Source organism: Trifolium pratense, linkage group LG5 (genome assembly GCF_020283565.1).
Source record: "Trifolium pratense cultivar HEN17-A07 linkage group LG5, ARS_RC_1.1, whole genome shotgun sequence".
In the NCBI taxonomy this organism is placed as follows: Eukaryota; Viridiplantae; Streptophyta; class Magnoliopsida; order Fabales; family Fabaceae; genus Trifolium; species Trifolium pratense.
Window position 1 is genome coordinate 38168018 of NC_060063.1, and position 12722 is coordinate 38180739.

The 12722-nt window shown below is 33.2% G+C and overlaps 1 protein-coding gene across 1 annotated transcript; it reads left to right on the forward strand.

The window, feature by feature from the left end:
• The first annotated feature begins 579 nt into the window (after window positions 1-579).
• LOC123886596 (topless-related protein 2-like) lies at window positions 580-9499 on the forward strand. Its single transcript, XM_045935901.1, has 24 exons — window positions 580-665; window positions 782-961; window positions 2375-2488; window positions 2602-2760; window positions 2867-2987; window positions 3098-3230; window positions 3505-3602; window positions 3703-3847; window positions 3933-4042; window positions 4144-4219; window positions 4390-4466; window positions 4556-4651; window positions 4739-4831; window positions 5243-5370; window positions 5468-5699; window positions 5833-5946; window positions 6056-6202; window positions 6301-6408; window positions 6539-6715; window positions 6804-6932; window positions 7022-7117; window positions 7353-7538; window positions 7700-7884; window positions 8258-9499. The coding sequence occupies exons 1-24, from the start codon at window positions 580-582 to the stop codon at window positions 8376-8378; spliced, it is 3111 nt and encodes a 1036-aa protein (XP_045791857.1). The 3' UTR covers window positions 8379-9499.
• The last annotated feature ends 3223 nt before the right edge of the window (window positions 9500-12722 follow it).

Below are 12722 nucleotides of genomic sequence, written 5' to 3' on the forward strand. Positions count from 1 at the left end.
AGAGTTTGTTTTCTAGATTCATAAAATGTTAAATGTATTTGGTCTATTTTTTAGTCAAAATACATCGATCATTACATGTATGTAAAAAGTTAACTTTTTTTTATATTAAAGACCGGAGAGAGTATTATTTATTTCTCTTATCATACCACTTGCTCTCAATCCCATAAATAAAAGATACAAAATATTAATATTAAATTCTGACCCATAAAAAAAATATTGATATTAAAATATTTTTTTATCCGTTTTTCCTTTTTCTATGAGATTTCCTTATTTTTTTTTATTCCTTTTCTAGTATGATAAACAAAGTTACTTATGTATAAATAAGTACGCTGATATGAAAGACAACCTACAAACATATCTAGAAAAACGCGAAGTTCACTCTCTGTTAGTGTCAGGTTTTTTTCTTTTTCTTTACAGAGGCAAAAACGTTGTCGTTTTCCTCTTTCATTTTCATACAAGCACAAAAAAAAAATTCACTAAATAAAAGATCACATTTTTCAACTTTGTGATTTAAAAAATTTGATCATTTTCTTTTTCTTGTGAAGGTGTTTTGATTCTCATCACTTTGGAGCGAGAAAAATGGCATTTTTGTCTTTGAACCAGGAAATGATGGTGCTCGTTCTTCAATTTCTTGATGAAGAGAATTTGAGGGAGACATTGCACAAGTAAAGATCTTTTATTTATTGTTTTAAAAGTTTTTTTGTTTTTTTAGATGCCGAGTAATTAACTTGAATGGTAAATTTAAATTGAAAAAAAAAATGTGTTTTTATTTTTTGTATAGGATGGAGCAAGAAACGGGTATCTACTTCAATCTGAAATATTTTGAAAAGCAAGTTCTTGCCGGAGAATGGGAAGAGTGTGAGAAGTATCTCGCTAGTTTTACGAATATCAATGATAATGGTTACTCTATGAAAATGATTTATGAAATAAGGAAGCAGAAATATTATGAGGCGTTGGATAGGTAGTATTCTTTATATTTACTAGACGCTTACCTCACATGTCTTATGCACTATTTTATACTACAACGTCAAAAAATCATTTGTATAAGTAGTAAATTTAAAATTAAAACAATAGGTATTATCAAAATAATAGTAACAATAGAAGTTATCTAAATGTGATATACTCCCTCTATCCTGATTTATAAGCAAAATTTTAGTTTTGAGATTCATTCAATAATGGATGTATCTAGTCTATAATATAGGTCAAATACATTAGTTTTTCAATGAATCTAAAAAGTTGACTTTTGCTTATAATTAAGGATGGAGGGAGTAGATATTAAATATGTGTTTATACATTTAAAAAACTTATTTATACATCACATTTGAAGTTACTTTGGTATCTTCTTCGTTAACATTGATTAGCAATATCTTTAACTCATTCTTTAAAATAACTCTGGAAATGACAACGTATAATTGACCATGGAAAACAATTGATATTGAAACATAAGTTTTTTTTTTATATATTATAAATTTCATTGAAGGATTCTGAGTTGGATAAACTATTTCATAATCGAATTTGTCATTTATATTAATTTGAAACTTATTAGAGCAACGATAAACCAACTTAACTCATACTCAAAATCGAATATGATAAAAATCATGAGGGCATACCAACCATTAGTAATTTTATTTTATCTAAATTTTTTATACTAACATTAGGAAGTAGTCCTAACAATCGACCAACTCCTTATATACACATAAATTGGACAAAAGATTATTAGCAAAAACAATAACTATTTTGAAAAAATAAATAATAAAATACACAAAATAATAAAATGAACAAAAAAAATTAAAATGAATAATCACCCAAAACAATAATAATAATAATAATAATAATAATAATAATAATAATAATAATAATAATAATAATAATAATAATAATAATAATAATAATAATTACTTTTGTCAAAAAAAAAATTACAATTAGTACCACACATTAAATGAATGAATGTAATAAAAATAGTCATATTAATGATTGAGGTCAAAATCTTTGATATTATTGAAGAATTGCAGTCTCAAATATTTTTTGAGTCAATGTCACATAGCAAATTTTGCAACATTAAAAACTATTATATCATGGCCCAGATTCCGATTGCAAAAATCTATTTAACTCCTTAATTATATTTTTCATTATTACAATTATTTTTGTTATAATTATAGTTTTCATAATTACTGCTTGTGTCTTACACATTAGATTAGTTATACTCCTTATCCTTGTATTTCAGTACTTGCACTACAACATTTTAAGCTTACCGCAACACCTTAATTTTGGGATGTAAAAAAACAGTTCTCGTAGAGTGTCAGAGGCAGAAAACCATTCGCCAATTGTATTAAAATATTTCTTGGTTTCTATTGTTTTTCTCAATTTTGCTCAGTAATGACAAAACAAGGGCTATTGAAATTCTGGTGAATGATTTGAAAATCTTTTCAACATATGATCAAGCATTGTACAAGCAATTAACAAATCTCATAACCCTTGACAATCTTAGGTAAATCTTTGCTTTTAATTTTTTTTTGGGTATAATGTTTTTGACTATGGATTGAAGAGATAGAGATATTAAAATTTCACTGCATTTTAAATATGGATTTGGTTTAAATGCAGGGAGAATATATATCTGTCAAAATATCAAGATGTGAGAACAGCTAGAATCCTACTGATGACTGAGCTTAAGAGGTTGATTAACGTTAATAACAGACTCAATAATAAGCTTAAGCTTCCAAAATTGAGTGAGTCGCGGCTGCGACACCTAATAAATCATGGGTAAATAATGTAGTTAATATTTTTTCAGTTAATGACATGTTATATAATTTTTAGCTTCGTTAATCATATTTTCCTTGACTAAATTTTTTCAATGTTCTCTATCCAGATTGAATTGGCAGCATGTGTTATGTAAAAATCCGCAGCAAAGTCCAGACATTGCAACGATTTTAACTGATCATACTTGTGATCAGCCAAATGCTGCAAATCATCAATCTCTTGAAGTTGCGGTATGGAAGTTTTCGATTTATTTCATGTCCATTGATAAAATCGTTATTTTCTATTCTTTATATATATTGTATTGTTGCATTTCCTCTTATTATTACTTAATTTTGTGCAGCCATTTCTATCAGCCCCTGTAGCTCCTAAGGCTAATGCTCTACCGGCATGGATGGTGAATGGAAATCCTTCCTCATCTTCTCGACCACTTTCTGCGCTGACAGCTTCCACATTGCCTGGTCCTTCAAATCTAGGTATATATCTCGATCAGTTTTTCTCCCATAAAAGTTTAATGAAAATACATTACCGATCTAATTTATTTTTACACCGGCATCCAATAAGAATTCCTGATATTGCCACATAAACATACTTTGTAACTTAAAAAAAACTGTAAAATATTGGATTCTCATTAGATGTCAGTGTAAAACTAGTTTACACCGATAGGCATATGCCCCTTTTCTCGACGAAATCAATAGAGAAGTAGTCAATGCTATTTTTCAAACTCATGCATTATTCAATTTTTTGCAGCCAATATTCCGAGGCATACAATAAGAACACCGATTACTCATTCACCGATCAGTGATCAAGAAATAAGACGGCTTCTGTTACCTCAAACTTTTGAAGAGGTACTTGCAAAATAGTTTGTGATGTATTCTATCTTTTCTGTTTATTTTATAATTTTCTAGCAAGTTTTATTAGCATTGCCATATTGGCAACTCTTTACAGGCTGCACCTGCCGCACGTACCGTTACACCTCAACAAGAGCCTCAGCTGTTTCACGAACTTCCTCGAGTTATTGTGTCGAATGTCTGTCAGCAATCAGCTGTGACAAGCATGGAGTTTCATCCTTCCATCCATACTATACTAGCTGGTATGTTAAATAATGCAACATGTTTTGTATTAAACAGAAACCAAGTATATTTACTGACCTAGAAAATTCATTGAAATTGAAACAGTTGGAAATGCAAATGGTGAAATTTCACTTTGGGATCTAAGGTTGAGACAGAGGCTGATGTTAAAGTCTTTCGAAATATGGAATATTTCTAATTGTTCGGCTGAATTTCAGGTTTTTATTCAATCATTCAACTGCATAATTGCATATGTCTGTCCAAATAATACTCTTTTATGTTATGCTGAAGTTTAGTAACATCATTATCATTTGTACAGGCTCAGGCTGCGGATTTGAAAGAATCGCCGATATCTGTCACTCGTGTAACATGGAGCCCACATGCTAGATTTTTTGGTATATGTTATAATTCATTTTTTTTTCTTTGTACTTTGGTTTTAACCACAAGTATCCGGCCCATTGGACCACCTAATCTAGTTCGAGAGAGTCGGTTCTGACATCAAGTGGTTCCAGCCCTCTACAGATCACAATTGCAGGGGTTTACGTTATATTTCTCTTCTTTTCAGGGGTTGCTTTTTCAAAGCATTTGATTCAGTTGTATACCTCCTATCATGTTCCTAAGAGCCTACAAAAGTATTTGGAGGTATGTTCACATCAAATTTTGTTATGAATCTAATACAATTTACTTTTTTGGAATTCCTGATTGATAATGTGTATGTTTCATTATTACAGATTGAGGCTCATAATGGTAGTGTTAATGATATTGGATTTTCGTTTTCGAAAAATCAGTTATGCATTGTAACTTGTGGAGATGATAAGTTAATAAAGGTGACACAGAAGTTTCTTAGTCCATAATTGATTGTAACTATTTGAATGTATATTTAATTATTAAATTTTTAAGAGCCATATATACAGGTATGGGATTTGAAGGGTCATAAGATCTTTACCTTTGAAGGTCATGCAGCACCAGTTTATTCGGTTCTTCCTCACTCGAAGGAAAATCTCCAGGTTAAATTCTTCTATCAAGCTCTCTTCACAATATTGTAGAATTTTTTTATTTGATTTTGAGTATCCTTCTTGATTAATTTTGAATTTTGTGATCATTACAACATGATAAACCATTATGATGGACCAGGATTGTCTGTTGTAACTGCCACACGCAGTTTCACACGGTAGTCAATCTTGCCGATTAAAGAGTGATCAGATGACTATGATTTATTCAATACAGTTTCACACAGTTTTGATTTTAACCGTTCATTTCTGGTCAGACGTTCTACAGCAATTACTGCATTAATGCAGTAACTTTGTATAATTTGTTTCCAGTATTATCTTGGTTTTCATTTGTCAATATACATGACCATCGAATACAGTGTAGTGAATGCTTGACATAGTTATTATGATGGCATCAAATTCTTGCAGTATTTATTTTCAACTTCGGTTGATGGGAAAATCATGGCATGGGTCTTTGATAACAAGAACTTTCGGGTTGAATATGACACTCCTGGAAATTGTTGCACCGCAATGCTCTATAGTGCTGATGGAACTAGGTAAGAAAATGAGGAATAATCAAGATTATACTTTTCTTTTTTTGCTTAACTCATTGTAAATTCTTATGTGAGTTGTAATTGCATTTTGGATGTTTAGATTGTTTTCTTGCGGAACAAATAAAGGAGATTGGTTTCTAGTGGAGTGGAATGATAGCGAGGGATCAATAAAAAGAACATATTCCGGATTTAAGAAAAGCTTTGCGGGTAATGTGCAATTCGACACCACAAAGAATCGGATTTTGGCCGTTGGTGTAGACAACCAAATTAAGATTTGGGATATGGATAATATTAATCTTCTGACAAGTACAGATGCTGGTGGAGGTCTTTCGGTGAGTATATATTACTGTTAATTGTAACTAGCCTATACTTTTTCGATGACTTCCTTCTCATGCGTTGCATGAGTTCTCAATATTACTTTCATTGGTTTGAAAACTATTTGACATGGCTTATGCCTTGTATCAGAGTCTACCTCTCGTGAAGTTCAATAATGAAGGAAATCTGCTTGCAGTTACTACAGAAGGTGGTTTCAAAATCCTTGCTAGTGCTGATGGTTTCAAAAGCCTAAATGATGCAAAGGTTTGTTTCTTCTTTGATTCACCATCTTCACCAATAAAGTAGAACATGTTGAATATATTAGCATGAATCTAACATACAATTTATGAATTTTGTTATTTATCTATTCTAGAGGGAAGCAGATATTGCTATAGATAGAAGCATTGAGAACAGAAGAAATTTGAATGAAATTTCTAAACCTTGGAAGGTGAACAAAATCGTTCATCATACTCAGTGTCGAAGAGTTACTATGCCGGAGAGTATAGGTCCCAGTAACAATGTATTCCCTCTGCAACCTTAGCTTTCCTTTAATACTAATATATTTCTGTTTTTAGTTTCAATAATTTCATGATCATAAATTTTTTATCTTTTACCAAGGTTTGTCTTCTATACACAAAACCTGGAACTGGTCTTCTAGCTCTTGGTTCAAAAGGGGTTCTGAAGATGTGGAAATGGAGCGTTACTCCATCCAATCATACTGGAAAGGTGATTCTATACAACATACGCGGCGCATAAATGCATTTTTTTATGACAATTTTTGTTACATATGTATTCATGATGTACTTTGTTATGTCTAAAACATCACTGAGTTTTGTTGTGATGGTTTAAATTAAAGGCGACGACAAGTGCTAACCCTGAACATTCGACACCGACTAAGGGCATTTTTATGACTAATGATGTCCCGAACAATAAGGACGCCATTCCCTGCTTGGACATTTCAAATAATGGTACCTATGGCTTAGCTGCATGTGGAGGAATTGTTTCATTGTTCAAAATGGTGTCATCATATAAAGTGAGCTAACTAGCAATTTTTATGAAAATATATTATGTTACATATCTTGGTATTTGTGAGTTTGTGACAAATTATTGTTGAATTTCAGGTATTGCATCAGTTTATGAGTCCTCCACCGGCTGCAACGTGCATTGCTTTCATCCCTCAAGACAATAACATTGCTGCGATCGGAAGGGAAGATTCTGTGATTCATATTTTCAGTATTAGGCACGGCGAGGTAATTAATTTAGAAATTAAGGAGATTTAAAGTATAAGTTTAGACAATTTCAAGGATCATATATTGATTTGAGCCTTTTTTCCTTTTAGCTTATAGCGGAATTGAAGGGTCACCAAAAGTACATTACTAGTATAGCTTTTTCGCTTCGACAGAATATAATGGTTACTGCAGGCGCTGATGCTCAGGTATGTTTAACCATTGACTTCTGTAAGAATATTAGTCAGTTTTGTCAAATAGCAGTGCTATACCATAACAGGTTTTAATGTATCCGCTATGAAAACTGGAACGCTGTCTTAGCAGATTTTGATTATGATCGAAGTTCAATCTATTTCCTATTTATTTTTTTATAGATTACAATTTTGAATTATAGTTTGATCATTAAAAATAATATGTGCCTGATGTTTTTGTGTGTATTTGTAGCTCATCTCTTGGAACATGAACACGTGGTCTATGAATAAATCAGCATCAATCCAAATGCGAACTGGTGAAAATGCGGCTCTAAGTGAGACTAAAGTTCAATTTCACAGTAATCAAGAGCTGTTGCTGGCATGCCATGAGACTCAGCTAGTAATATATGATGCTTCAAGAATGAAACCAATCATTCATGTATGCATCTATTCTTGCACATTCTCCGTACCAACCCACTAGGGCTAGAAATTAATTAATAGTACTTTTCTCTTAAATAGAAATTTATTTATGGAAGATTCAGCTATATTTTGTGTTCCTAATCAGTGAATTACTGACATATTTATGTTTGTATTTAACAGTGGCTGCCACAAGATGATGATGGGTTGTCAGCTTGTGCCATATCGTCTGCCACCTACTCGTCAAATTTCGAACAAATTTATGCAACATTTAGTGATGGAAACATCGGAGTATTTGATGCTGGCAGCCTCATACTAAGATGCCGTATTGCTCCATCTGCATACCTATATCAGACCCCATCAACCAGGTTTTTGAACAATTTCATATGCTTAAACTTATTTAGTTTCCTTATATTAAGATAACTATTTGTATGAATATATTTTCCTTGAATCGATTCATACCGACATTGTAGAGATTTTTATACCGTCAGTCAATCATTACTGTTAAATCTTTAAAAAAATTGACTTTCGTTGTATCTAATTTAAAAGTCATACATATTATGGTTTGTGATTGATTGACGGTATAAAAAGTCTTACACTGACAGTGTATCAAAATTATTCTATGTTTGTTTATTGTTACTAAGTGTTGCATTTTTTGTCACATGCTTTGAATTTTGTTAAATGATATTTTCCTATTTTCTGCAGAATATTAATCCTTAAATTTTTATTTATTTTTTGTAGCGGAAATGTGTACCCTCTTGTTGTAACAGCAAATCCAGATGAGCCCAGTCAATTTGCAATTGCACTTTCAGATGGGACAATTAATGTTATTGAGCCTAAAGAGTGTGAAACTTGGTGGTGAAGTAAAGTGGTTGTTGCTGAACTTGGTGGTGAAGTAAATCACTGCCATCCATTTTCATAATTTTAGTTTATTTCAATTATTGAGTTATTGATCAATTGTGAAACTTTCATAATTTTATGTTTGGTTGAATAGTCGTTGAGATATATGTTTTGGTTAAGTTACCTTGTGCTTATGGTTTATAAAAATCAAAACTTCATTATTACCTACTTAACACATAAAGGAATCATTGCTCAAATGGAACTAAAATAAATTAAATGTTCATTATCAAACTGCAAAGAAAGGGACGGAGGAAGAATGGAAAACAAACCTGAACGTCTAAACTGCGGAGGGTGTGTCAGCGGGAACCTGAGTAGTAAAAGAGAAGCCTAGTTGTCGGCTACATAACGAGAGATAACCAAAACAAACCTATTAAGCTTCGTTGATGGGAACAATGAAGGGGATTTAGGGATTGGAATGATGATTTGGAGAGTGATTTGTCGTTGATTGGAGAGATTTGGAAAATAATTTTGAGGTTTTTTTTTTGTTTATAACAAAAAGTGAAGAGCTATATTCACAAAAACAGCTTTGCTATAGTGCTATATACAGCGAAAAAAAATTCCCGAATTTTTCACAAAGGGTGTGGCATCCATTTCTTCCTTTTATGTTAGTGCCTGCCATCTTGTTTTGTCTTGCCGCCTAACCTATTGAAGACCATTTCACTTTCCAAGCTACTCAAACTTGTGAATTAATCTCCTTCGAGTATCTCGATCTTCCATTCATGCCCATCAATACAACAACAATGTTTTAGCTTCTAATGCCTCGTTAACTGCTCAGGACTTAACCAACCTTGAATGTCCATGTCTTACAGCAACACAATGCAGGGATAACATGGATAGTCAGCCTACAACTACATCTTCAAGAGCCATAAGAGTAGGCTTCAATGCTTCATGCCTCTTTGAAGCATTTCATCAAACAACTCATCTGTTTGATGCAGTTGAGTGCAAAACTTGAAACAAGTGAACATCAATGTTCAGTCATTGTAAAATATTAGGGTTTTCGCGAGATATAGCATTTTCCTTCACCAAAATATTTCACTTGGCAAAAGCTTGGACAGTTGCCAAAACTGTCTCATACACAGTTGCAATATTTTGAAAAAGAGACATTGTGACGGTTTTTGACTTAATGGCCCCAAAGTGCTTATTTTCCTGTAGTGATTACCAAATCTTTCAATCACTAAATTCTAATTGAAATGGAAGTATTTTTGATGGATTGAAATGGAATTCCTTATTAGCTATACGTGTTTATGAAGAACTTAGATGATAGCATTGAATAAGTTAAAAGTTTATCCAAATCAATATCAAGCAAAGTTAGAAGAAACATTAGAGACATTAGAAACATTAGATTCAAGGATGTTGGTGGTATTCTGGAGGTAGTATATATTATAAACTATATTGTTGGAGGATAGTATTTTTTAAGCTGAATATTCATATATTTTTTCTTATTTCAAATGCATCTCATACACATGAATATATATAGCATGAGTAGTGATGGTTACAACTATCAAAGAGTCACCACTACTAGGTGTTTAATCAATGATTAAACACTCTACTAAGCACTAAGTTCTTCCACTAATAACATTGACAATTTACTAATGTAACTCTTCACTTACACTAGATAATTTCCACTACCTTATCATATTCCACTAACATAAAATCAGCACATTAACTAACATACTCCCCCTTAATGTGCTGCTCTTTAACTCCCATTACTTCTCTAAGTTGCTGAAATCTTCCTCTTGGTAGTGCTTTAGTAAAAATGTCTGCAAGCTGCTCTTGTGAACTGCAGAAAATCAACTGCACATCTCCTTCTTCAATCACACTTCGAATGAAGTGATGCTTTATGTTAATGTGTCTGGTCCGGCTATGAAAAACAGGATTCTTTGCCATGACAATAGCTGATTTGTTGTCACAATGAAGCTGGAGACTTCCCTCTTGCTTCTCTCCAATATCTTCCAATATTCTTCTCAACCAAAGTGATTGTTGTGTAGCTAAACCAGCTGCTAAATACTCAGCTTCAGCTGAAGATTGCGCCACAGTATCTTGCTTCTTTGAATACATAACCTGAAGTGCTCTTCATATCATCAACACTTCCAGCCCAATCACTATCACAGTAGCCTTTAGCTTCAAATTTAGAATTCTTCTCAAATCTGATTCCATACTCCATGGTTCTCATGACATACCTTAGAACTCTTTTTGCTGCACCAAGATGTAAATGACTTGGTTTGCTCATGAATCTTGAGAGTAAACTAGCAGCAAACATTAAATCGGGCCTTGAAGCTGTAAGATAAAACAAGCTTCCAACCAAACTTCTATACATGCTTGCATCTATTAATCTTCCACCATCTTCCTTCTTTAATTTTTCATTCACCACTAAAGGAATATCAACAGGTTTGCAGCCATACATGCCAAACTTTTTCAAAATATATTCAGCATACCTCTTTTGACAAATAAAAACTCCATACTCATCTTGGTAAACCTCAATGCCAAGAAAATGATGCAGCAAGCCAAGATCACTCATCTCATATTTCTTCATCATCTCTATTTTAAAATTTTCAACCATTTTCTTGTTTTTTTTTTAACAAGCCAAAATGAGATATATATAAACAAAAAGTCTTCTTAGCACAAGACGTGCCAAGAACGACCAGATAAAGTTACACTAGAGTCAAAGAAATACAATAACCAAAAGAAACTATACAAGGCCCAGACAAAGCATAGGACTAGACCACCAACTATGGCAGTTCAAAGCTAAAGTACTACTCGTCGCTTTCAACCACCTGTAGGAAAAAAATCTTGATCTTGTCCAACATATGGAGCTTGTTACAACCCATAGAGAGCTTTCTTGTTGTTACCCGTATACACCAAATCATCAACATAAAGGGCAACAAGAAGGATATCATCTTTACCTTGATGTTTCACATACAAGGTAGGTTCACTTTGACTTCTTTGAAATCCTTGTTGAATGAAGTAGCTGTCAATTTCACTATACCACGCTCTAGGGGCTTGTTACAACCCATAGAGAGCTTTCTTCAACCTGTAAACTTTTTCCTCTTGGCCTTTAGACACAAAGCCTTGAGGTTGCTGCACATAAACCTCTTCCTTTAATTCTCCATTCAAGAAAGCTGACTTCACATCAAGTTGGTACAAATTCCAACCTTTTTGAGCTGTTAACGCAATGATTGTTCTCACAGTGTCCAATCGTGCAACCGGAGCAAAAGTCTCACTATAATCAATTCCAGGTTGTTGTGCATAGCCTTTGACTACTAATCTAGCCTTGGTTCTTTGGATTGAACCATCAGGATTATGTTTCAATTTGTACACCCACTTTACTCCAATAGCTTCTTTGTCATTTGGCTTTTCAACTAGCTGCCATATTTTGTTCTTCTCAATTGCATCTATTTCTTCTTGCATCGCATTCCTCCAAACATCTTCTTTGATTGCTTCATCAAAATTTTCTTGTTCCACAACACAATAGTTGCACCTTGCATAAATATCACTCAAGTCTTTCAATTTTATTGGAGTTGAGCTCGGAGATGATGAACTTGAAATTGGTGAACTTGGAGATGATGAAGAACTTGGTGTACATGGGGCTGGTTGCTCATTTTCAGCAGCTGAATTTTGTTGTAATAAAATTGCAGGGACTGTTTTCTCCTCCGTTTTGTCTTCTTCCCAATTCCAAGAAGCATTCTCATTAAATACAACATCCCGGCTAATGATCACTTTGTTTGTCTTCATGTTATAAAGTCTATAGCCTTTTGACATGGAAGTATAGCCAATAAAGACACATCTTTCACTTGTTTCTTCCAGCTTTGTCCTCTTTTGTTTAGGAATTTGAGCATAGCAAACACACCCAAAAACTTTAAGGTGGTTCACTGAAGGTGTTCTTCCACTCCAAGCTTCAAATGGAGTCTTATTCCATACAGCCTTTGTTCGACATCTATTCAGCAAATACACAGCAGTATTAACAGCCTCGGGCCAAAAGGTTTTAGGTAAACCTTTCTCAAACAGCATAGACTTCGCCATCTCCTTCACGGTTTGATTCTTTCTTTCAGATACACCATTTTGCTAAGGTGTATAGCCAACAGTGAGCTGTCTTTCAACACTTTCATCTTCACAAAATTTGTGAAATTCAATTGAGGTGTACTCCTTCCCCCTGTCACTTCTCAACACTTTTATAAACCTACCACTTTGTTTCTCAACAAAAGCTTTAAACTTCTTAAAAATTCCAAAAACTTCAGATTTTTGTCTCATAAAATATACCCATGTCATGCGGGTAAAATCATCAATAAACAAGATAAAGTACCTATTT